The sequence below is a fragment of the Pseudophryne corroboree genome, chromosome 3 (assembly GCF_028390025.1).
Source record: "Pseudophryne corroboree isolate aPseCor3 chromosome 3, aPseCor3.hap2, whole genome shotgun sequence".
NCBI lineage: Eukaryota > Metazoa > Chordata > Amphibia > Anura > Myobatrachidae > Pseudophryne > Pseudophryne corroboree.
Window position 1 is genome coordinate 737788072 of NC_086446.1, and position 27130 is coordinate 737815201.

Below are 27130 nucleotides of genomic sequence, written 5' to 3' on the forward strand. Positions count from 1 at the left end.
AATTTGCTGCATGCTGCAGTGGCTGAGCGAGGCCTTGGTACTAGAATGTGACCCTCTAAACACCAGGACTACATCTGTATTTACAATACATATATCCCCAAAGGTTTGCAGTAATTACTATACTTTAGAGTGGTAATTAAGGCAAACCTTGGGGATGTATATTGTAGTTCTCAGGGCTCGTTAATAGTGCACATGTTCCAGATAGTCAATTAGCAGCAACGGTGTAACAAAATATTTCACATGTGATCATCCTGTCGAATGGCCTTGGAACCATAACGCCCAGCAATCCAAGGCACAAAGCCGTTTGCAAACCACAAAACATTTATATCTACCCAAAAATCAGAGCCATATTAAACTTTCCAAAAAGGTCATTTTTTTGCAAAAATAAACAAGTTTACATAAATAAACATCTTTTTGAAGACATGGGCTAACATTAGTCCAATCAAGATGGATAGTATTGCATTTATCTTATTTTAGATTTGTCTTATGTGGCCTCAAAAGCTAAAAAGAAAGGAGACCGCAGAAGGATGAGAACAAAAATCAGTTTGTGCAGTCTCTGCGCAGCCCAGGACTGACTTATCCAGTGCGATTGAATCCTGATCGGGGCTGAAGCTGACGTCAGACACCCTCCCTGAAAACGCTTGAGCACTCCTGCGTTTTCCCTTAAAACGGTCAGTTGCCACCCACAAACGGCCTCTTCCTGTCAGTCACCTTGCGAATGCACGTGTGAATGGATCCTTCGCACCAGCCCATCGCTGTCCGCCAATGCCTGTTGTGGCCGTCTGGTGCGCCTGTGCATTGCAGTGCTTACACATGCGCAGTTTGGATCTGATCACCCGCTATGCGAAAACGCACAGCAGCGATCAGGTCTGAATTAGCCCATTGTAGGAAGGGAGACAAAATAAGGATGGGGACATTGTAGGAAGGGAGACAGCAGGAGGATGGGGACATTGTAGGAAGGGAGACAGCAGGAGGATGGGGACATTGTAGGAAGGGAGACAGCAGGAGGATGGGGACATTGTAGGAAGGGAGACAAAAGAAGGGTGGGGACATTGTAGGAAGGTATACAGCAGAAAGATGGGGACATTGTAGGAAGGGAGACAAAAAAAGGGTGGGGACATTGTAGGAAGTGATACATCAGAAGGATGAGGTATTTGTAGGAAAGGAGGGTAAGACAGCAGAAGGGAAGGGAGATCGAAGAAGGATGGGGATGTTGTAGGAAGGCGAGGAAGACCAGTAGAAGGATGGGTATGTTGTGGAAAGGTGAGAGAGGCAAGCAGAAGGATGGGATGGTAGACGAAAGTAACAGAAAAGGGAAGTAGGGAAGATGAAAATATTGGAGGAATGGAGGAAGGAAGTAGAAGAATTGGGGACAATGAAAAAGGTGATAGAAGCAGTAGACTGATAAGGGCACTGTGGGGGGGGGGGGGGAGTAAGGGAGGGAGCAGAAGGATGCAGTCATTGTAGAAAGGGAGATAGAAGAAGGATGGGGATATTGCAGGAAGGCAGTAGATGGATTAAGAACACTGAAGAGAGGGAGGCAGCTGATAGATTAGGTATTATAGGGAGGTAGGTGAGAGAAAGGGAGGGAGGCAGCAGGATGATGGGAATATTGAAGGAAGGTAGGGAAATAGCCGAGAAATGGGGATGTTGGAATAACAAAGGCAGGCAGCAGAAGAGTGGAGACATTGAAAGGAGGCAGTAGCAGAAGAGTGGAGACATTGGAAGGAGGCAGTAGCAGAAGAGTGGAGACATTGGAAGGAGGCAGTAGCAGAAGAGTGGAGACATTGGAAGGAGGCAGTAGCAGAAGAGTGGAGACATTGGAAGGAGGCAGTAGCGGGATTGGAGACATTGGAAGGAGGCAGTAGCAGGATTGGAGACATTGGAAGGAGGCAGTAGAAGGACTGGAGACATTGGAGAAGTGGGATGGATATGTTGGAGAAAGGAACGGAGGCAGCAGAAGGAATGGATGGGAAGATTTTACAACAAATACTTAATAAGTACTGAGAATAATATTTATCCTTATTCTTTTTAACATATCCCATTTTAAGTGCTGGGAAATAGTGTTGTTGTCTTCTGCTTCTTCACATTGTCACCCATCCCACCAGAGGGCACCAAAGCACAACATTAATATGGCTGTCTAGCTTTTTGCCAACCTTGTATGGGACCGAAAGCTGCGCCTCCAGACTGATTCTTTTCCTGCTTTGGATATGATGGCGTAATAAGCAGATGGGTCTAAGTGGGAGGACTTGATATTTTTTACTTTTATTTGTATTAATTTTCACTGACCCACCATATACATAAACGTTTTCCTTTTAAATATGTTTTAAACTCTGCCGTTTCCAGCACTAATCCCATCCTCCTGTCTGTGCTCCGTGAAATTAGTGATTTCATTTACAAGTAAATCCTGTTGTATTTATTACTACAAGGAAGTTCTGCGACTTTGCCATTCTTCATGGGCAACTGTTATCGATTTGCTGATCTCTCTTCAAGCTGAAATCAAAGATCTGAAACTGTGGAGTTCAAAGAAATTCTAGTTGCACATTATATATTGTCAAAAGAGTAAGATGAATGAGGTCTGCGTATGTCTCGCCCAGGAATTGATTTTTCTAATCGGCGTTTCCCCCTTGTCACTTGTTGCAGCGTCAGGAAATCTGAAGCCTGTGAATATAATGATGTCTGCTGCCAGACAGAATTGGGGACTTACTCCGAGAGATCAGCAGGGCAACACACATTGGGGGTAATTCAGACCTGATCGCTGCTGTGTGTTTTCGCACAGCGGGGCGATCAGGTTCCATACTGCGTACGCACCGCAATGCACAGGCACGTTGCATGGGAACAAAGCGGATCGCCGCTCAGCAATGGGTTTGTGCGAAGAGATTGACAGGAAGAAGGCATTTGTGGGTGTCTACTGACCGTTTTCAGGGAGTGGTTGGAAAAACACAGGCGTGTCCAAGCGTTTGCAGGGAGGATTCATGACGTCGGTTCCGGACCCGGACAGGCTGAAGTGAAGGCGACGGCTGAGTAAGTCCTGGGCTGCGCAGAGACTGCACAAAATCTTTTTGTACAGCTCTGCTACACATGCGATCGCACACTTGCAAACGAAAATACACTCCCCTATGGGCGGTGACTATCTGATCGCACCAGTGCAAAAATCACTTGCTAGCGATCAGGTCTGAATTAGGCCCATTGTCTTTGCAACTTAGAAGTGCACAGAGGACAGTTGGGTAGTGTGTCGCTGGCGGGTGCCCCTGCAGTGCCACACTTGCCAACAATTTTGACAGTTTTGTGTGTTTGAAGCTTTTAAGAACAGTGATTGGAAATTCCCTGATGAAGTGCAACAGAATGGTTCCAATTGATAAAGATAGGGTTCCTAAGTAGAGTTAAAATATAATACCAATGTAATTGCACTCCTGACCAGTTACATCCCATACCATCATCTTATTTGGCACAATTAAATCTTCAATCAGTTTCGACAAGCAATGTGCGTTGTTTGCTCTGTTCTATAAATCGGTACGAAAGCCTTCGCTATACCCAGTGTTGGACTGGGGAACGAAAGACCCCAGTAGGGGAGAATGCAGCGTTATGGACCCATGTCAGTCACCAGTCAGTGGTCCTGTTCCACCAAGTAATGGAACCACTAATAGAGTAACAATGTATTATTCAAGTAGAGTCTGGAGAACCTAACCCATAAGGAAGGTGGAAAGGCCATCAGACAGTGTGGCCCACCGAGGATTTCCCCTGTTGTCCTGTGGGCCAGTCCTACCCTGGCTATACCCAACTCTCTGCGCAAACTACTGCTCCTCCACTGGTGTGGCCATGTCACTCTGAAAATCTCAAAGACCACTAACGGTAGTACATGTTTTACACATCTCCCCAGTATCACAAGTGTTAACTCCACCTGTGGATCTTTTAAAATGTGTCGGTCATTTATAGAACATAATTGTGTGCCAACTAGGAGATCTGGAACACATGCTTTGTCAGAGTTCTTTGAGGACTAGAGAACCTATGCACTACTCTAACGCATAGGTTCTCAAACTCGGTCCTCAGGACCCCAAACAGTTCATGTTTTCCATGTCTCCTCACAGAATCGCAAGTGACATAATTTGCTCCACCTGTGGATCTTTTATAATGTGTCAGTGAGTAATTACTACACCTGTGCACCTGATTGATGACCTGGGAAACGTGGACAGGTTGGGGTCCTGAGGACCAAGTTTGAGATCCACTGCTCGCCTCTAGCATATAAGCGGGTACAAAGCTGGTCCAAGGCTGCTTTCACGCTAAAGAATGTATTGTACTATGACTAGGGCTTCTTGTTTCACAGTCATTGAGGTCTATATTAGTGAAGCTGATGTATTGATGTGGAACCCATATGTGTACAAAGTGTAGTTAGGGTATTTTTTTGTTGCGTTTTATCTTAAATTATGTTATAATAATGTTCAAGAACCAGATTATTGTGACACAAAAGTACATGGTCCCCATTCTTTTTCAGAACAAGTGTCTTATGCGGGTCCAATCCTGTTCCCATGTGGCGCTCTAAAGAGGGAGGTCCTTCCAAAGAGGCTCCAGGAGAAAGGTGTGTGATCAGATGTTATACTGGAGAGTAAAAGTAATATAGTATACTCGAGTTTCTACAAAACAGTACGACCAGTGTGTAGATATATAGTTTAATATTCACTCATTATATAACGTCTTCCAGAAGTTTGGCGTTTCAGATGCAGATATTTAAAAAAAAAATTATATTGTAAGTACAAAGTAAACTAATACTCAATATTCAATAATGCATAACTGTAACCGTTTAATAGCAACATCATATTTTAAATAAAAAGCAGATACAAAACACTAGTGATAATTGCTTTCAGGCTGCCACGATCCCATACAGACTACACCATATTTCCAAAACTACTGCGCACCGATTAAGTAGATAATTTATTATGCAGCAATGTATACACACAGAAGCATTATTATTAAATAAAGCATCAATATACTATCACTAAATTATGTTTAAACATGGATATTCTTTCCATCATTTTCATAGCTGCTCTTATACTTATCATATTTTTATTTGGCCTGGTTTCTTCTGTGCTTTTCAGCCATGTTTATATATGATTGGGATAAAGTACAGCTCTATTTTGCTGTCTACATTGCATATAAGTATATCCTGACAGCAGTTTATAATCCCATCAACATAAAGTAAGCGATATGGCTGATTATATAAATACAAGGCTAAAAAGCACAGGACAGTACAAGGAAAAGCTTTGCATGCAGTAAAAGCTGCAAATGAGCATGTAGAAGGCATTAATCTAAAGGTGTTAATGACGTCTTTTACTTAGAGTGAAGTTAAGTCTTGCCACTTAAAAATTCTGTGTATTACACATTATTTGTGCGCATTGATTGCAGTCAATAGAAAAAAAGTTTTTATATTTGTGTTTTGTTGCTTATTTGTGTGTGTGTTTTCTAGTTTTTTTTTTTTCCTTTCTCGAAGCGTTTTGTTAGTTGAAAAATGAAAAGTAATCCGATGATGTGACTTGCTTTCAAAACAACTTCAGATTGTAAATTATGTGCGACTCTTCCTAAAGATAATAAGGCAGAAGTCCACCAGGGGGTCCCATTCCACCCGGGGCCGGGTCTTGCAGCGTGCATGAAAATTGAATGATGCTGCAGAGAAATCCCTGCGGAGCATGGGGATTTGAGATCCTCGGAACACGGGGTAATTCTTTGGCGCACGCTATAATACGGCCCGCATCCGATGCTCGCTTTAATAAGGCTTTTTAAATGGGAGCAATCATTGGAGGTTTCTCACTTTTTGATGAGAATTGCGGAGCGTCTCCTCCATGCAGCAAACACTTTATTGTATTATCAAGATTTCCATAAGGAAAGCAGAATGTGGCATACAATTTAAGTGCTCATTTTCTCCATGTGAAATTGCAGGTGTATGTCTTTGTAATATGCCAGTGTTATGAGACTGCCTGTTTTATAGAAATAAATTTTTATATTCTAATTACAGATGTACCCCTGGAGACCATTACTGTTTATCAAACGGCCCAGCATCCCGATATACGATCGCGCCTGGCAGATTATTTCACAAAGGTATTAATATTAACTGCGCTCCATTACAATTCCTAATAAATGTTCTCCTTTTACTTCCCTCAAAGACAATGTTTGTGGCTGTGTTTGTTCATCCTCGCAGTCTCCTACCAGCGTTTTGCCACCAATGGTATTGCAGCGTCATGACACTTGTTTTATCTTCTGAAATGACTACGGCAACAGTTGCTGAATGCTATAAACATTTTATGTGACTGGTCTATAACCGCTGCTTTGGGACACATAACCTAAAATGCAACATAATATTTAAAAGAAAAAAATGACCTATGTTGTAATATCTTTCTTACTGATTAAACGCATTTCCCTGCAATGCCTGTGATATGCTCTGCAGACATAAGACCCTTCAGAACGGGGTTCAGTATAATTTACCGACGGACACAATACAGATGGTCATAATCCCGACAGCCATTGACCTACAGTCACAATACTGACACGGTCAAAATACCGTCACTCATTATGCCGACATGTTCAAAATGCTGACATAGTTCAGAATACCAATATTTGAAATAGCAACATTATTTTTTTTCTGTTTGTTTTGTGTCAATGTCGACATAGGTGGACATGGACACCGTCTAAGTGTACCGCGTCCCCTCGCATGGCTTGCTGCGCTCGCCATGCTTTAGGCACGGTGCCTCGCTTTGCTTGGCACACTATTATATTCCCCCTCCGGGTCCACTGGGATGGTAAAGTATGAACAAGTCTGTTTTGGGGCAAAAATTACGTAAAAACGCATGTTAGCATTTTGACATGTCGGCATTTCAAATGTCTGTATTCTGACTATGTCGGCATTTTGAACATGTCGGCATAATGAATGACTGCTAGTGTGATTGCTGACTTTGCCTTAAATTCGAACACTTTTCTCAGTTTACTCCAATCCTCAATGCTGGTGCTAAGCAGGGTAGGGTCAGATTGTATGTCACTTTAACACATTTTAAAGTGATTACAGTCACAAATTCTGTATTACACTGTGAAAGTGTCTGATTATTTATCATGTCTAAGAGCGGCAAAGGTGAGGAAAATACACTCACAGCAGCACCGACACTCATATCATGTTTGCCATGTAAAGCTGGGTTAGCCTCTCAGGATCTGGTTCAGGATGGGTTGTGTGCAAACTGTTTTAGCTTTCAGCAAGGTCTCTTGAAAAATTCAAGGCAGACGCAGGTGCAAGTTGATCCCACATGGGCTAAGTTGGGTGGTAGTCATGTGACCGCCGGTCGGCTGACCGACAGTCACATGACCTCCTCCGTGAGCCCGACGGCTCACTATCCCGATGGTCGGCATGCCGACCAACAGGGACTATTTTCACTCGTGGGTGTCCACGACACCCATAGAGTGGGAATAGAACCCGTGGCGACCGTAGGTCGCCACCGAGCCCGCAAGGGGCTTGCTGCACTCGCCCCTCCCCGCCGGGATCCCGGCGTCGGTATGCTGCCGGGATCCCGGCGTCGGTAAGGTGACCGGCGGTCAGGAGACCGCCGGTCACCCGTACTACACCCGGCTAAGTTGATCCCCCATGGAAAGCTGATTCAGAATCCCAAAAAGTTTTGGAGTCATTACCTTTTACTGGAGACATTTTCTTTGGTAAAGAGTTAACCAGTATTTTGGAGTCAGAAGCAGACTCCAAGAAAGTTAAGTTTCCTTCTACTTACAAATTTAAGCCTAAAATTCCAGCTTTTCTGTCTCAAGGAAAAGCGAAAGGAAAGGGTGATAGCAAACATTCCCAGTATATCAGGTCTGGTAAGACTAAAAAGCATTAGGCAACCAGAGGACTAGCTTCTAAAACAGAAGATAAACCATCAGCCTGATGGTGCGGGCCTCCTCCTGGGGGACCCCAGGGTGGGGGGGCCGATGTATTCATTTTGCATAAATCTGGCAGCAGTCTACCATGTATGCCTGGGTGCAAGAAGTGGTGTCTCACGGTTATGCGTTTGCTTTCAGGAAAAACCCTCGTCAAAGGTTTTTTTGTACCAGCCTGGCTTTGGTAGAAACGAAGGCCATGGCTTTGCAAGAGGCAGTTCAGAAATAGCTTCAGTCAGGAGTAATCATTCCGGTTCCTCCTGCACAACGAAGACAGGGTTTCTACTCCAACCTATTTTTAGTCCAGAAGCTAAACGGGTCGTTTCGGTCCATACTCAATCTAAAAATGCTGAACAAGTACATTTGGGTAACTCTGTTTCATATGGAGACCTTACGATCCATTATTTTGGCTATGGAAACAGGTGATTTTATGGTATCCCTGGATATACAGGATGCTTACCTGCATGTTCCTATAGCCCTGTCCCATCAGCGCTATCTCAGGTTCGCTATCCTCCAACAGCATTTTCAGTTTCAGGCTCTGCCATTTGGTCTGGCCACAGCCCCCGAGAATTCACCAAAATTATGGTGATTATGGCAGCTTACAGTATCTCCGCCAGCAGGGGATAAGAATATTTCCATACCCCGACGATCTTTTAATCCTGGCACAGTCTCAGGAATTGCTTCTGTGTTATCTGCAACAGACATTAGAGTGTCTGCAGAAGCACGGTTGGCTCATAAATTGGGCAAAATCGTCTGGTTCTGTCACAACGGATGACTCACTTGGGGGCTGTATTGGATTCGACCCTTCAGAGAGTAATTTTACCTCACCAAAATAACCAAACTTCAGTTAAGGATCCAGGAGCTTCTACACAGTCGAAGAGTATCCATTCACGCAGCAATGCTTGTGATGGGATTAATGGTGTCAGCATTCGACATGGTAGAGTATGCTCAGTTCCATTCAAGGCCTCTGCAACATCTGATCCTTACCAAATGGAATGGGGTTCATCAGACAATTAAAACGCAGACTATGGTTCTTCCTCTGGAAGTAAGGAAGTCATTAGTCTGGTGGCTACAGACAGCCCATCTGGACAAAGGGAGACCCTTTTGGATCTCAGATTGGGAAATTCTGACAACAGATGCCAGCCTTCAGGGCTGGGGAGCAGTGTCAGGAAGAAATTGCTTCCAGGGGCAGTGGACCAAGGAAGAAAGTTGCCTGCCAATAAATATATTGGAACTTCGAGCCATATACATGCATTGAATCAGGCAAAGGACATCCTTCAGGGGAAACCAGTCCAGATCCACTCGGACAATGCAACGGCAGTAGCGTACCTCAACCATCAGGAAAGAACTTGCAGCCGGAAAGCAATGAAAGAAGTAAGTCACACATTAAAGTGGGCAGAACGTGGGACTGTCTCCCTGGCTTATTCCTACCTCCTTGCTCAGTTTCACATTGATCCTTTCTCCCATCTCTGCGCGAGCTGGGAGACTGATCTTGGTTGTTTGGACGACAAGGAGTGGGATCTTGCTAGGGAATACCCACGTACGGCTACGAAATCTCTTAGATTTCAGCAGATCCAGTTTTACATACTTCACCGTACCTATATGACCCCCATGAGACTGAGCAGGACTGGGGATGGTCATTCTGCAATGTGCCCTAAATGTGGTGCTGCCCAGGGTACCTTTTTGCAACTGCTGCAGGACTGCAGTGTTTTGCCGATATTCTGGATGGGGGTCAGGTCGATTCTGGAGGACACGGGTATTCCTCTAATATTACTAACTCCGAAATTGTGTTATTGGAGTGGATGCTTCTAGTTCTCACTCCAAATGGGAGGGTCTGTATGTTCATAATATGTGTGCATTAGCGAAAGTGTGTATTGCTAGGGGGTGGTTGGCGCAAAATGGTCCCACATTATCCGCTTTTAGGGGGTAATTCCAAGTTGATCGCAGCAGGAAAGTTTTTAGCAGTTGGGCAAAACCATGTGCACTGCAGGGGGGGGGGCAGATATAACATGTGCAGAGAGAGTTAGATTTGGGTGGGGTGTGTTCAAACTGAAATCTAAATTGCAGTGTAAAAACAAGCAGCCAGTATTTACCCTGCACAGAAACGAAATAACCCACCCAAATCTAACTCTCTCTGCAAATGTTAAATCTGCCCCCCCTGCAGTGCACATGGGCCCTCATTCCGAGTTGTTCGCTCGGTATTTTTCATCGCATCGCAATGAAAATCCGCTTAGTACGCATGCGCAATGTTCGCACTGCGACTGCGCCAAGTAACTTTGCTATATAGAAAGTAATTTTACTCACGGCTTTTTCATCGCTCCGGCGATCGTAATGTGATTGACAGGAAATGGGTGTTACTGGGCGGAAACACGGCGTTTCAGGGGCGTGTGGCTGAAAACGCTACCGTTTCCGGAAAAAACGCAGGAGTGGCCGGAGAAACGGTGGGAGTGCCTGGGCGAACGCTGGGTGTGTTTGTGACGTCAACCAGGAACGACAAGCACTGAACTGATCGCACAGGCAGAGTAAGTCTGAAGCTACTCTGAAACTGCTAAGTAGTTAGTAATCGCAATATTGCGAATACATCGGTCGCAATTTTAAGAAGCTAAGATTCACTCCCAGTAGGCGGCGGCTTAGCGTGTGTAACTCTGCTAAATTCGCCTTGCGACCGATCAACTCGGAATGAGGGCCATGGTTTTGCCCAATTGCTAACAAACTTGCTGCTGCGATCAACTCAGAATTACCCCCTTAGAGCACTTGTCAATGACACCGTTTTTAAGGTACGCTATGTTTATATGCAAAATAATGCCAGCTCCAGGTTTGAGAGAATTTGGTCTTTTTGGCTTGAATCTACTTACTCAGCACCAGATATTTCTCTGTTACCTATGTGATGATATGATCAGTCCAGAACGTATATCTTTGGTCTTACTGTTTATACTTTAAATAATATTGTTATTAGGGTTTACGTCAGCGAGTTGGGATCTTCGGATCACTTGAGGTTACTTACACGTTTAAAATGTAAAAAAATTATATTGATGGGAGTATAATAATACATGTACTTGTTTCTTTTCTTGAATTGATTCTTTTATTACATCACAGATCGATTGTTTCTTTGACTTGTTTTATATTTACCGATTATCCCGGTATCCGACTGTATGTATACTGCTCTTCCTTTTATGGGATATTGGTTTTATTATGAGTGTACAGTATGTGCTACTCTTTTTTCAATAAAAAAAAATTACTCTTTTTAAAAAAAAAAGTGTACAGAACGTCATCTTCCAGCCTTGTCCGCAGTGTTCATTCCAGGAGTTCTAAACTGGGAAGCGGATTTTCTCAGTATGCACACCATTCATGTAAACGAATGGGCATTACACCCGGAAGTCTTCCAGACCCTGGTCGACAGATGGGGGTTGCCAGAGATAGATCTCATGGCGTCTCATCAGAACCACAAGGTGCCCGCATACGGATCAAGAACAAAGGATCCCAAAGTGATCTTTGTGGATGCCCTGTCAGTGAGATGGGACTTTCATCTGACCTATGTGTTTCCTCCCATCGCCCTGTTACCCAGGGTGGTGAGAAAGGTAAAACAAGGAAAAAGTGGTGTGATACTAATAGCTCAGGCTTGGCCCAGAAGACATTGGTACACAGATCTGCAGAGGATGTCGATGGATGCCCCATTACTACTACCTCAATGTCCAGATCTAGTGATTCAGGGGCCTTGTCATCACAGACATCTGGATCGACTGTCTTTGACGGCATGGCTCTTGAGACCTCCATCCTGAAGTCAAGAGGATTCTGACAACAGGTAATTCAAACAATGCTTAGAGCAAGGAAACCCTCCACAGCTCGCATTTATCACAGAATATGGCAAGCCTATATACAGTGGTGCAGTGAACGGAAACTTGACCCCAGGTCTTTCAGAGTTTCCAGAATACTAGCATTCCTTCAGGCAGGAATGGATAAAGGTTTAAGGGTGGCTTCCTTGAGAGTGCAGGTGTTAGCACTAACTGTATGGTTCCAAAAGAAAATTGCCAACCTACATGCTGTGCACACTTTTTTTTCCAGGGAATGCTGCACATTCAGCCTCCTTTTGTTCCTCCTACAGTGCCTTGGGACCTAAGTTTAGTTCTAAACGCCCTTCAAGTTGCCCCATTTGAACCACTTTAAAAGAGTGGATTTTAAATGGTTGACAGCTAAGGTTCTCTTTCTATTGGCCATGGCTTCAGCTAGAAGAGTTTCAGATTTAGGCGCATTATTATGTCGTCCTCCATTTCTGATTTTTTTTATCCAGATAGAGCAGTTCTAAAGGCCCGTACACACTGGTCGATGTATCGGCCGTTCTCTTGAACGGCCGATACATCGCGGGACCGTCGGCCAGTGTGTACGGGCGATACGTCTGTGAACTCCGTCGTTCACAGACGTATCGCGTCGGCCGCGCAGCACAGCCGACAGCCAATATATCTAACGATATATTGGCCCGTCGCTGTGTGTGTACGGGGCAGTCGTCCGACCGCCCGTACACATGCTGCGGTGGCCGGCGGTGATTGACAGGTGAACTGGGCGGGCGCCCGCCCGCCCAGTTCATGACGTCAGTCCCCCGACGGATCGGGCTGTGTGTATGCACAGCACACTGCCCGATCCGTACATAGATATATCTGCAGATCAATTGATCTGCAGATATATCTAATAGTGTGTACCCACCTTTAGAACTAAATCTGGGTATCTTCCTAAGGTGGTGTCTAAATTCCACCTTAACGAAGAAATTGTAGTCCCAGCTTTCCAGGGGCCGTACCTCTGCGGAAGGTGCATTGTTGGACATAGTCTGTGCCTTAAGGATCTACGTAGATCGTACCAGTGCTATCAGAAAGACAGATTCTCTCTTTGTTCTCTACGGATTTCACAGGATAGGATGGCCTGCTGATAAGCAGACTCTGGTGAGGTGGCTTCGGAAGACTATTTCAGAAGCATATTCTCAGGCTGATCTCCCGGTTCCGGATAATGTCTCTGCTCACTCAACTCGTAAGGTAGGTCCATCATGGGCAGCACAGCGTGGTGCTTCAGCAGAACAGATATGTAAGGCAGCCACATGATCTTCCATTATCACATTCATTAGACATTATGCCGTAGATACCTTTGCCTCTCATGGTGCTGAATTCGAGCAAAGGATTCCCCTGTCTCCACCACTAAATTGCTTTGGGACATCCCAATGTTTCCTGTGGATACCCTGTGGACCCTGCAGGAGAAATATACGTTATGGTTAAAACTTACCGTTGATAACAGTATTTATCCTTTTATTCACTAACCTCTTCCCTCTTGTAAGGAAGGGTGTGCATGTGTGTTCTTCTCGCCTGATTAGGGCTCTACATGATGCTCCTGCCTTAAGCTTCGTAAAAACAACTGAGTTGCCTGAGCCAGGAGGCGGGGATATATGGACGGGCCCACTGCATGCTGGGAGGACAGAAAGCTTTGGCCGATTGGTGCTAGATCCGCTGTCACTCAACCATATCCATAGCCAGCTTTCTCCCATCCCTTACCACCCCTCCCCATCCCTCCCACCAACTCTGACATCTTTCTCCCATGCATCTGGAGAGGAAGTCATGGCCCTCATTCGTTCTTGTCCCCTCACCACCTCCCCACTTGACCCTATTCCCTCACGCCTCCTCCGCTACCTCGCTCCTTCTGCTTGTTCCCATCTTTCCCACCTTCTCAATCTCTCCCTCTCATCAGGCACTGTCCCCTCTTCCTTCAAGCATGCACTCATCTCTCCTATTCTTAAAAAACCTACCCTTGATCCAAACACTCTCTCCAACTACCGACCAATATCTCTCCTCCCTTTTGCCTCCAAACTCCTTGAGCGTATTGTCTACAACCGCCTTACTTCCTTTCTTTCCTCACACTCACTACTTGACCCATTCCAGTCTGGCTTCCGTCCTCTCCACTCCACTGAAACTGCCCTTACAAAAAATAAGATTTTACTTACCGATAAATCTATTTCTCGGAGTCCGTAGTGGATGCTGGGGTTCCTGAAAGGACCATGGGCAATAGCGGCTCCGCAGGAGACAGGGCACAAAAAGTAAAGCTTTTCCAGATCAGGTGGTGTGCACTGGCTCCTCCCCCTATGACCCTCCTCCAGACTCCAGTTAGGTACTGTGCCCGGACGAGCGTACACAATAAGGGAGGATTTTGAATCCCGGGTAAGACTCATACCAGCCACACCAATCACACCGTACAACTTGTGATCTAAACCCAGTTAACAGTATGATAACAGCGGAGCCTCTGAAAGATGGCTTCCTTCAACAATAACCCGAATTTGTTAACAATAACTATGTACAATGATTGCAGATAATCCGCACTTGGGATGGGCGCCCAGCATCCACTACGGACTCCGAGAAATAGATTTATCGGTAAGTAAAATCTTATTTTCTCTATCGTCCTAGTGGATGCTGGGGTTCCTGAAAGGACCATGGGGATTATACCAAAGCTCCCAAACGGGCGGGAGAGTGCGGATGACTCTGCAACACCGAATGAGAGAACTCCAGGTCCTCCTTAGCCAGAGTATCAAATTTGTAAAATTTTACAAACGTGTTCTCCCCTGACCACGTAGCTGCTCGGCAAAGTTGTAATGCCGAGACCCCTCGGGCAGCCGCCCAAGATGAGCCCACCTTCCTTGTGGAGTGGGCCTTTACAGATTTAGGCTGTGGCAGGCCTGCCACAGAATGTGCAAGTTGGATTGTGCTACAGATCCAACGAGCAATCGTCTGCTTAGACGCAGGAGCACCCATCTTGTTGGGTGCATACAATATAAACAACGAGTCAGATTTTCTGACTCCAGCTGTCCTTGCAATATATATTTTTAATGCTCTGACAACGTCCAGTAACTTGGAGTCCTCCAAGTCACTTGTAGCCGCAGGCACTACAATAGGCTGGTTCAGATGAAATGCTGACACCACCTTAGGGAGAAAATGCGGACGAGTCCGCAGTTCTGCCCTGTCCGAATGGAAAATCAGATATGGGCTTTTGTAAGATAAAGCTGCCAGTTCTGACACTCTCCTGGCCGAAGCCAGGGCTAGAAGCATGGTCACTTTCCATGTGAGATATTTCAAATCCACCTTTTTTAGTGGTTCAAACCAATGAGATTTTAGAAAGTCCAAAACCACATTGAGATCCCACGGTGCCACTGGAGGCACCACAGGAGGCTGTATATGCAGCACTCCCTTAACAAAGGTCTGGACTTCAGGGACTGAAGCCAATTCTTTTTGAAAGAAAATCGACAGGGCCGAAATTTGAACCTTAATAGATCCCAATTTGAGACCCATAGACAATCCTGATTGCAGGAAATGTAGGAATCGACCCAGTTGAAATTCCTCCGTCGGAGCACTCCGATCTTCGCACCACGCAACATATTTTCGCCAAATTCGGTGATAATGTTGCACGGTTACTTCCTTCCTTGCTTTAATCAAAGTAGGAATGACTTCTTCCGGCATGCCTTTTTCCTTTAGGATCCGGCGTTCAACCGCCATGCCGTCAAACGCAGCCGCGGTAAGTCTTGAAACAGACAGGGACCCTGCTGAAGCAAGTCCCTCCTTAGAGGTAGAGGCCACGGATCTTCCGTGATCATCTCTTGAAGTTCCGGATACCAAGTCCTTCTTGGCCAATCCGGAACCACTAGTATCGTTCTTACGCCTCTTTGCCGTATAATTCTCAATACTTTTGGTATGAGAGGCAGAGGAGGAAACACATACACCGACTGGTACACCCAAGGCGTTACCAGCGCGTCCACAGCTATTGCCTGCGGATCTCTTGACCTGGCGCAATACCTGTCCAGTTTTTTGTTGAGGCGAGACGCCATCATGTCCACCATTGGTCTTTCCCAACGGGTTACCAGCATGTGGAAGACTTCTGGATGAAGCCCCCACTCTCCCGGGTGAAGATCGTGTCTGCTGAGGAAGTCTGCTTCCCAGTTGTCCACTCCCGGGATGAACACTGCTGACAGTGCTATCACATGATTCTCTGCCCAGCGAAGAATCCTTGCAGCTTCTGCCATTGCACTCCTGCTTCTTGTGCCGCCCTGTCTGTTCACATGGGCGACTGCCGTGATGTTGTCCGACTGGATCAACACCGGTTTTCCCTGAAGCAGAGGTTCTGCCTGGCATAGAGCATTGTAGATTGCTCTTAGTTCCAGAATGTTTATGTGAAGAGACGTTTCCAGGCTCGTCCATACTCCCTGGAAGTTTCTTCCTTGTGTGACTGCTCCCCAGCCTCTCAGGCTGGCGTCCGTGGTCACCAGGATCCAATCCTGTATGCCGAATCTGCGGCCCTCCAATAGATGAGCACTCTGCAACCACCACAGAAGAGACACCCTTGTCCTTGGAGACAGGGTTATCCGCAGGTGCATCTGAAGATGCGACCCTGACCATTTGTCCAACAGATCCCTTTGGAAAATTCTTGCGTGGAATCTGCCGAATGGAATTGCTTCGTAAGAAGCCACCATTTTTCCCAGGACTCTTGTGCATTGATGTACAGACACCTTTCCTGGTTTTAGGAGGTTCCTGACAAGCTCGGATAACTCCTTGGCTTTTTCCTCCGGGAGAAAAACCTTTTTCTGAACCGTGTCCAGAATCATCCCTAGGAACAGCAGACGAGTTGTCGGCATTAACTGGGATTTTGGAATATTCAGAATCCACCCGTGCTGTTTTAGCACTTCTTGAGACAGTGCTAATCCCATCTCTAGCTGTTCTCTGGACCTTGCTCTTATTAGGAGATCGTCCAAGTATGGGATAATTAATATGCCTTTTCTTCGAAGAAGAATCATCATCTCGGCCATTACCTTTGTAAAGACCCGAGGTGCCGTGGACAATCCGAACGGCAGCGTCTGAAACTGATAGTGACAGTTTTGTACAACGAACCTGAGGTACCCCTGGTGTGAGGGGTAAATTGGAACGTGGAGATACGCATCCTTGATGTCCAAGGATACCATAAAATCCCCCCCTTCCAGGTTCGCTATCACTGCTCTGAGTGACTCCATTTTGAACTTGAACTTCTTTATGTACAGGTTCAAGGACTTCAGATTTAGAATAGGCCTTACCGAGCCATCCGGCTTCGGTACCACAAAAAGAGTGGAATAATACCCCTTCCCTTGTTGTAGAAGAGGTACCTTGACTATCACCTGCTGAGAGTACAGCTTGTGAATGGCTTCCAAAACCGTCTCCCTTTCGGAGGGGGACGTTGGTAAAGCAGACTTCAGGAAACGGCGAGGTGGATCTGTCTCTAATTCCAACCTGTACCCCTGAGATATTATCTGCAGGATCCAGGGATCTACTTGCGAGTGAGCCCACTGCGCGCTGTAATTTTTGAGACGACCGCCCACCGTCCCCGAGTCCGCTTGAGAAGCCCCAGCGTCATGCTGAGGCTTTTGTAGAAGCCGGGGAGGGCTTCTGTTCCTGGGAAGGAGCTGCCTGTTGCTGTCTCTTCCCTCGACCTCTGCCTCGTGGCAGATATGAATAGCCCTTTGCTCTCTTATTTTTAAAGGAACGAAAGGGCTGCGGTTGAAAAGTCGGTGCCTTTTTCTGTTGGGGAGTGACTTGAGGTAGAAAGGTGAATTTCCCGGCTGTAGCCGTGGCCACCAAATCTGATAGACCGACTTCAAATAACTCCTCCCCTTTATACGGCAAAACTTCCATATGCCGTTTTGAATCCGCATCGCCTGTCCACTGTCGCGTCCATAAAGCTCTTCTGGCCGAAATGGACATAGCACTTACCCGTGATGCCAGTGTGCAGATATCCCTCTGTGCATCACGCATATAAAGAAATGCATCCTTTATTTGTTCTAACGACAGTAAAATATTGTCCCTGTCCAGGGTATCAATATTTTCAATCAGGGACTCTGACCAAACTACCCCAGCACTGCACATCCAGGCAGTCGCTATAGCTGGTCGTAGTATAACACCTGCATGTGTGTATATACTTTTTTGGATATTTTCCATCCTCCTATCTGATGGATCTTTAAGTGCGGCCGTCTCAGGAGAGGGTAACGCCACTTGTTTAGATAAGCGTGTTAGCGCCTTGTCCACCCTAGGAGATGTTTCCCAGCGCTCCCTAACCTCTGGCGGGAAAGGGTATAATGCCAATAATTTCTTTGAAATTTTCAGCTTTTTATCAGGAGCAACCCACGCTTCATTACACACGTCATTTAATTCTTCTGATTCAGGAAAAACTATAGGTAGTTTTTTCACACCCCACATAATACCCTGTTTAGTGGTACCTGTAGTATCAGCTAAATGTAACGCCTCCTTCATTGCCAAAATCATATAACGTGTGGCCCTACTGGAAAATACGGTTGATTCGTCACCGTCACCACTGGAGTCAGTGCCTGTGTCTGGGTCTGTGTCGACCGACTGAGGCAAAGGGCGTTTTACAGCCCCTGACGGTGTTTGAGTCGCCTGGACAGGCACTAATTGATTGTCCGGCCGTCTCATGTCGTCAAACGACTGCTTTAGCGTGTTGACACTATCCCGTAGTTCCATAAATAAAGGCATCCATTCTGGTGTCGACTCCCTAGGGGGTGACATCCTCATATTTGGCAATTGCTCCGCCTCCACACCAATATCGTCCTCATACATGTCGACACACACGTACCGACACACAGCAGACACACAGGGAATGCTCCTAACGAAGACAGGACCCACTAGCCCTTTGGGGAGACAGAGGGAGAGTTTGCCAGCACACACCAAAAGCGCTATATATAACAGGGATAGCCTTATAATAAGTGCTCCCTTATAGCTGCTTTATATATATAAAAATATCGCCATAAATTTGCCCCCCCTCTCTGTTTTACCCTGTTTCTGTAGTGCAGTGCAGGGGAGAGACCTGGGAGCCGTCCTGACCAGCGGAGCTGTGAGAGGAAATGGCGCCGTGTGCTGAGGAGATAGGCCCCGCCCCTTTTTTGGCGGGCTCGTCTCCCGCTATTTAGTGAATCCAGGCAGGGGTTAAATATCTCCATATAGCCTCTGGGGGCTATATGTGAGGTATTTTTAGCCTTTATATAGGTTACATTTGCCTCCCAGGGAGCCCCCCCCCAGCGCCCTGCACCCTCAGTGACTGCGTGTGAAGTGTGCTGAGAGGAAAATGGCGCACAGCTGCAGTGCTGTGCGCTACCTTTAGAAGACTGCAGGAGTCTTCAGCCGCCGATTTTGGACCTCTTCTGACTTCAGCATCTGCAAGGGGGCCGGCGGCGCGGCTCCGGTGACCATCCAGGCTGTACCTGTGATCGTCCCTCTGGAGCTGATGTCCAGTAGCCAAGAAGCCAATCCATCCTGCACGCAGGTGAGTTCACTTCTTCTCCCCTCAGTCCCTCGTTGCAGTGATCCTGTTGCCAGCAGGACTCACTGTAAAATAAAAAACCTAAGCTAAACTTTTTCTAAGCAGCTCTTTAGGAGAGCCACCTAGATTGCACCCTTCTCGGCCGGGCACAAAAATCTAACTGGAGTCTGGAGGAGGGTCATAGGGGGAGGAGCCAGTGCACACCACCTGATCTGGAAAAGCTTTACTTTTTGTGCCCTGTCTCCTGCGGAGCCGCTATTCCCCATGGTCCTTTCAGGAACCCCAGCATCCACTAGGACGATAGAGAAATATGCAATGACCTTCATGCTGCTAAATCTAAGGGACACTACTCTCTACTTATTCTACTTGATCTTTCTGCTGCTTTTGACACTGTGGACCATCCTCTCCTACTGCAAATCCTTCACTCCATTGGTCTGCGTGACACTGCCCTCTCTTGGCTGTCTTCCTACCTCTCTGACCGTTCATTCTCTGTCTCCTCTCATGACTCCACCTCCCCCTCACTTCCACTAACTGTAGGTGTACCCCAAGGTTCTGTCCTTGGTCCTCTTCTCTTCTCTCTCTATACATCCTCACTAGGTAAGCTCATTAGTTCTTTTGGTTTCCAATATTATCTCTATGCTGATGACATCCAAATCCATCTTTCCTCTCCAGACCTCTCCCCTGCTCTCCTCACTCGTATCTCCAACTGTCTCTCTGCTACCTCTTCCTGGATGTCCCAGCGCTTTCTTATACTTAACATGTCTAAGACCGAGCTGATCATCTTCCCTCCCTCCCGCATAACCTCACCTCCTACAATCTCATTATCTATTGATGGCACTACTATCTCCTCTAGCCCCCAAGTGCGCTGTCTTGGAGTAATCCTTGACTCCTCCCTCTCCTTCAAACCACACATTCAGCTCCTCTCACAAACCTGCCGTTTTCATCTAAAAAATATTTCCAGGATCAAACTCTTTCTGACCCAGGATGCTACTAAGACACTTATCCACTCACTAGTCATCTCCAGACTGGACTACTGTAATCTCCTCCTGACTGGCATTCCTGACAAACACCTCTCTCCACTCCAATCTATCCTCAATGCTGCTGCCCAGCTCATTTTCCTCACCAAACGCACTACGTCTACCTCTCCTCTCCTACTAGACCTTCACTGGCTCCCCTTCCCTTTCAGAATCCATTTCAAGCTTCTCACACTTGCTTCCAAAGCCCTCACCCACTCCTCTCCCATCTACATCTCTGAACTTATCTCCCTTTACACTCCCACCCGTCCTCTTCGCTCTGCTAATGCACGTCGACTCTCCTGCCTACGGATTACTTCCTCCCACTCCTACCTTCAAGATTTTTCACGTGCTACACCACTTCTCTGGAATTCCCTACCTCTCCCCCTCAGACTCTCCACCTCTCTACAAAACTTCAAACGGGCTCTCAAGACCCACTTCTTCACCAAACCCAGCCAAATCTCATCCTAACCCTCTGTTCCATGTTCTCTATGTACCCCATCTGTGTCACCCCTGTCTGTCTACCCCTCCCCTTTAGAGTGTAAGCTCTCACGAGCATGGCCCTGTTCCCTCATGTGCTTATCCTTTGTCTTACTTTAATAATCTTCAACTGTACCACATCCAGCAGTCTTCTGCCACCTGATACTTATTCCAGTGTCATCTGCTGATGTACCTATGTTTATTTACCCTGTACTTGTCCTATACTGTCATCAACTGTAAGTTGCTGTTTTCCTGTTTGATTATTTATGTACTCTGTAATTGGGCGCTGCGGAACCCTTGTGGCGCCATATAAATAAAGAATAATCATAATATCCCAATGTATCCTGTGGAACCTGTGGTCTTAGGAGAAATAAGTTCTTACCATAACGTATATATCATCAAGTGAGTCTTGACATGGTTTAGTGAAACGCCCTCGTGGTTTGTGCTGCTCACTTTACTGTCTGATACTCTGCCTCCTTTGGGAGTTGATTTTTAATTTCTGCTCTAACTATTGATCTACATGATGTGGACTGCTATGCTTTATTGGATTATTTCAGTTAACACTGTACGTACGATTATGCGATTTCCTTTCCCCTCCCCCCATTTTTTTAAAATTTCTGTAACCCCCCCCCCTCCATTCTATTTTGAAAAAATGAATAAAAATGGAATCTTTAAAAAAAAAAAAAAAAGTGGTCTCGAGGTTTCCATTCCTGAAAACCACGTGGCACGTGAAAAAAGAAAAGAAAAGAATGATATTCGCTTCCCTGGGGATCTCTGCAGCTCTCTATGGTCTCCCCTCCATCTTTACACTGGGGGGGGGCTGCTGGGAAATGTAATTCTTCCAGCAGCTGGCCCTGGGGGGATTACACTACATGGGGAGGGGGGGGGGGGGGGGGGAGGGGTCACACAGTCACACACACACACACACACACACACACACACACACACACACACACACACACACACACACACACACACACACACACATTCATACACACATGCCAACACTCACACATAACCATATACTCTTCGCTGCTGCAGAAGACCTGGCTTCAGATGCTGAATGCATGTTATCTACAGTTTCTCCTACTCTTGCCCACTGCACTCCCTACATATTAGACTCATTATTATTATTATTATCCTTAGTGATGTGCACCGGAAATTTTTCGGGTTTTGTGTTTTGGTTTTGGGTTCGGTTCCGCGGCCGTGTTTTGGTTTCGAACGCGTTTTGGCAAAACCCCACCGAAATTTTTTTGTCGGATTCTGGTGTGTTTTGGATTCGGGTGTTTTTTTCAAAAAACCCTAAAAAACAGCTTAAATCATAGAATTTGGGGGTCATTTTGATCCCATAGTATTATTAACCTCAATAACCATAATTTCCACTCATTTTCAGTCTATTCTGAACACCTCACAATATTATTTTTAGTCCTAAAATTTGCACCGAGGTAGCTGTGTGACTAAGCTAAGCGACCCAAGTGGCCGACACAAACACCTGGCCCATCTAGGAGTGGCACTGCAGTGTCACGCAGGATGGCCCTTCAAAAAAATACTCCCCAAACAGCACATGACGCAAAGAAAAAAAGAGGCGCAATGAAGTAGCTGTGTGACTAAGCTAAGCGACCCAAGTGGCCGACACAAACACCTGGCCCATCTAGGAGTGGCACTGCAGTGTCACGCAGGATGGCCCTTCAAAAAAATACTCCCCAAACAGCACATGACGCAAAGAAAAAAAGAGGCGCAATGAGGTAGCTGTGTGACTAAGATAAGCGACCCAAGTGGCCGACACAAACACCTGGCCCATCTAGGAGTGGCACTGCAGTGTCACGCAGGATGGCCCTTCAAAAAAATACTCCCTAAACAGCACATGACGCAAAGAAAAAAAGAGGCGCAATGAGGTAGCTGTGTGACTAAGATAAGCGACCCAAGTGGCCGACACAAACACCTGGCCCATCTAGGAGTGGCACTGGAGTGTCACGCAGGATGGCCCTTCAAAAAAATACTCCCCAAACAGCACATGACGCAAAGAAAAAAAGAGGCGCAATGAGGTAGCTGTGTGACTAAGATAAGCGACCCAAGTGGCCGACACAAACACCTGGCCCATCTAGGAGTGGCACTGCAGTGTCACGCAGGATGGCCCTTCAAAAAAATACTCCCCAAACAGCACATGACGCAAAGAAAAAAAGAGGCGCAATGAGGTAGCTGTGTGACTAAGATAAGCGACCCAAGTGGCCGACACAAACACCTGGCCCATCTAGGAGTGGCACTGCAGTGTCAGACAGGATGGCACTTGAAAAAAATACTCCCCAAACAGCACATGACGCAAAGAAAAAAAGAGGCGCAATGAGGTAGCTGTGTGACTAAGATAAGCGACCCAAGTGGCCGACACAAACACCTGGCCCATCTAGGAGTGGCACTGCAGTGTCACGCAGGATGGCCCTTCAAAAAAATACTCCCCAAACAGCACATGACGCAAAGAAAAAAAGAGGCGCAATGAGGTAGCTGTGTGACTAAGATAAGCGACCCAAGTGGCCGACACAAACACCTGGCCCATCTAGGAGTGGCACTGCAGTGTCACGCAGGATGGCCCTTCAAAAAAATACTCCCCAAACAGCACATGACGCAAAGAAAAAAAGAGGCGCAATGAGGTAGCTGTGTGACTAAGATAAGCGACCCAAGTGGCTGACACAAACACCTGGCCCATCTAGGAGTGGCACTGCAGTGTCACGCAGGATGGCCCTTCAAAAAAATACTCCCCAAACAGCACATGACGCAAAGAAAAAAAGAGGCGCAATGAGGTAGCTGTGTGACTAAGATAAGCGACCCAAGTGGCCGACACAAACACCTGGCCCATCTAGGAGTGGCACTGCAGTGTCACGCAGGATGGACCTTCAAAAAAATACTCCCCAAACAGCACATGACGCAAAGAAAAAAAGAGGCGCAATGAGGTAGCTGTGTGACTAAGATAAGCGACCCAAGTGGCCGACACAAACACCTGGCCCATCTAGGAGTGGCACTGCAGTGTCAGACAGGATGGCACTTGAAAAAAATATTACCCAAACAGCACACGACGCAAAGAAAAAAAGAGGCGCAATGAGGTAGCTGTGTGACTAAGATAAGCGACCCAAGTGGCCGACACAAACACCTGGCCCATCTAGGAGTGGCACTGCAGTGTCACGCAGGATGGCCCTTCAAAAAAATACTCCCCAAACAGCACATGACGCAAAGAAAAAAAGAGGCGCAATGAGGTAGCTGTGTGACTAAGATAAGCGACCCAAGTGGCCGAAACAAACACCTGGCCCATCTAGGAGTGGCACTGCAGTGTCACGCAGGATGGCCCTTCAAAAAAATACTCCCCAAACAGCACATGACGCAAAGAAAAAAAGAGGCGCAATGAGGTAGCTGTGTGACTAAGATAAGCGACCCAAGTGGCTGACACAAACACCTGGCCCATCTAGGAGTGGCACTGCAGTGTCAGACAGGATGGCACTTGAAAAAAATACTCCCCAAACAGCACATGACGCAAAGAAAAAAAGAGGCGCAATGAGGTAGCTGTGTGACTAAGATAAGCGACCCAAGTGGCCGACACAAACACCTGGCCCATCTAGGAGTGGCACTGCAGTGTCACGCAGGATGGCCCTTCAAAAAAATACTCCCCAAACAGCACATGACGCAAAGAAAAAAAGAGGCGCAATGAGGTAGCTGTGTGACTAAGATAAGCGACCCAAGTGGCCGACACAAACACCTGGCCCATCTAGGAGTGGCACTGCAGTGTCACGCAGGATGGCCCTTCAAAAAAATACTCCCCAAACAGCACATGACGCAAAGAAAAAAAGAGGCGCAATGAGGTAGCTGTGTGACTATGCTAAGTGACCCAAGTGGCCGACACAAACACCTGGCCCATCTAGGAGTGGCACTGCAGTGTCAGACAGGATGGCACTTGAAAAAAATACTCCCCAAACAGCACATGACGCAAAGAAAAAAGGCGCAATGAGGTAGCTGTGTGACTAAGATAAGCGACCCAAGTGGCCGACACAAACACCTGGCCCATCTAGGAGTGGCACTGCAGTGTCACGCAGGATGGCCCTTCAAAAAAATACTCCCCAAACAGCACATGACGCAAAGAAAAATGAAAGAAAAAAAGAGGTGCAAGATGGAATTGTCCTTGGGCCCTCCCACCCACCCTTATGTTGTATAAACAGGACATGCACACTTTAACGAACCCATCATTTCAGCGACAGGGTCTGCCACACGACTGTGACTGAAATGACTGGTTGGTTTGGGCCCCCACCAAAAAAGAAGCAATCAATCTCTCCTTGCACAAACTGGCTCTACAGAGGCAAGATGTCCACCTCATCATCATCGTCCGATTCATCACCCCTTTCACTGTGTACATCCCCCTCCTCACAGATTATTAATTCGTCCCCACTGGAATCCACCATCTCAGGTCCCCGTGTACTTTCTGGAGGCAATTGCTGCTGGTGAATGTCTCCACGGAGGAATTGATTATAATTAATTTTAATAAACATCATCTTCTCCACATTTTCTGGAAGTAACCTCGTACGCCGATTGCTGACAAGGTGAGCGGCGGCACTAAACACACTTTCGGAGTACACACTGGAGGGAGGGCAACTTAGGTAGAATAAAGCCAGTTTGTGAAAGGGCCTCCAAATTGCCTCTTTTTGCTGCCAGTATACGTACGGACTGTCTGACGTGCCTACTTGGATGCGGTCACTCATATAATCCTCCACCATTCTTTCAATGGTGAGAGAATCATATGCAGTGACAGTAGACGACATGTCAGTAATCGGTGGCAGGTCCTTCAGTCCGGACCAGATGTCAGCACTCGCTCCAGACTGCCCTGCATCACCGCCAGCGGGTGGGCTCGGAATTCGTAGCCTTTTCCTCGCACCCCCAGTTGCGGGAGAATGTGAAGGAGTAGATGTTGACGGGTCACGTTCCGCTTGACTTGACAATTTTCTCACCAGCAGGTCTTTGAACCTCTGCAGACTTGTGTCTGCCGGAAAGAGAGATACAACGTAGGTTTTAAATCTAGGATCGAGCACGGTGGCCAAAATGTAGTGCTCTGATTTCAACAGATTGACCACCCGTGAATCCTGGTTAAGCGAATGAAGGGCTCCATCCACAAGTCCCACATGCCTAGCGGAATCGCTCTGTTTTAGCTCCTCCTTCAATGTCTCCAGCTTCTTCTGCAAAAGCCTGATGAGGGGAATGACCTGACTCAGGCTGGCAGTGTCTGAACTGACTTCACGTGTGGCAAGTTCAAAAGGTTGCAGAACCAACGTTGAAATCATTCTCCACTGCGCTTGAGTCAGGTGCATTTCACCTCCTTTGCCTATATCGTGGCCAGATGTATAGGCTTGAATGGCCTTTTGCTCCTCCTCCATCCTCTGAAGCATATAGAGGGTTGAATTCCACCTCGATACCACCTCTTGCTTCAGATGATGGCAGGGCAGGTTCAGGTGTTTTTGGTGGTGCTCCAGTCTTCTGTACGCGGTGCCTGTATGCCGAAAGTGGCCCGCAATTCTTCTGGCCACCGACAGCATCTCTTGCACGCCCCTGTCGTTTTTTAAATAATTCTGCACCACCAAATTCAATGTATGTGCAAAACATGGGACGTGCTGGAATTTGCCCAGATGTAATGCACGCACAATATTGCTGGCGTTGTCCGATGCCACAAATCCCCAGGAGAGTCCAATTGGGGTAAGCCATTCTGTGATGATCTTCCTCAGTTGCCGTAAGAGGTTTTCAGCTGTGTGCGTATTCTGGAAAGCGGTGATACAAAGCGTAGCCTGCCTAGGAACGAGTTGGCGTTTGCGAGATGCTGCTACTGGTGCCGCCGCTGCTGTTCTTGCAGCGGGAGGCAATACATCTACCCAGTGGGCTGTCACAGTCATGTAGTCCTGAGTCTGCCCTGCTCCACTTGTCCACATGTCCGTGGTTAAGTGGACATTGGGTACAACTGCATTTTTTAGGACACTGGTGACTCTTTTTCTGAGGTCTGTGTACATTTTCGGTATCGCCTGCCTAGAGAAATGGAACCTAGATGGTATTTGGTACCAGGGACACAGTACCTCAATCAAGTCTCTAGTTGGCTCTGAATTAACGATGGATACCGGAACCACGTTTCTCACCGCCCAGGCTGCCAAGGCCTCAGTTATCCGCTTTGCAGCAGGATGACTGCTGTGATATTTCATCTTCCTCGCAAAGGACTGTTGGACAGTCAATTGCTTACTGGAAGTAGTACAAGTGGTCTTCCGACTTCCCCTCTGGGATGACGATCGACTCCCAGCAGCAACAACAGCAGCGCCAGCAGCAGTAGGCGTTACACTCAAGGATGCATCGGAGGAATCCCAGGCAGGAGAGGACTCGTCAGACTTGCCAGTGACATGGCCTGCAGG

General features: G+C 46.8%; 1 protein-coding gene across 4 annotated transcripts in view; it reads left to right on the forward strand.

Moving 5' to 3' along the window:
• UROS (uroporphyrinogen III synthase) overlaps window positions 1–27130 on the forward strand; it is a 184172-nt gene that overhangs the window by 73247 nt on the left and 83795 nt on the right. For all 4 annotated transcript variants that reach the window (XM_063962238.1, XM_063962239.1, XM_063962240.1 and 1 more), the window contains exons 7-8: window positions 4493–4576; window positions 6008–6090. In XM_063962238.1, the coding sequence (XP_063818308.1) occupies window positions 4493–4576; window positions 6008–6090 (167 nt within the window). The remainder of the gene's footprint in view (window positions 1–4492; window positions 4577–6007; window positions 6091–27130) is intronic.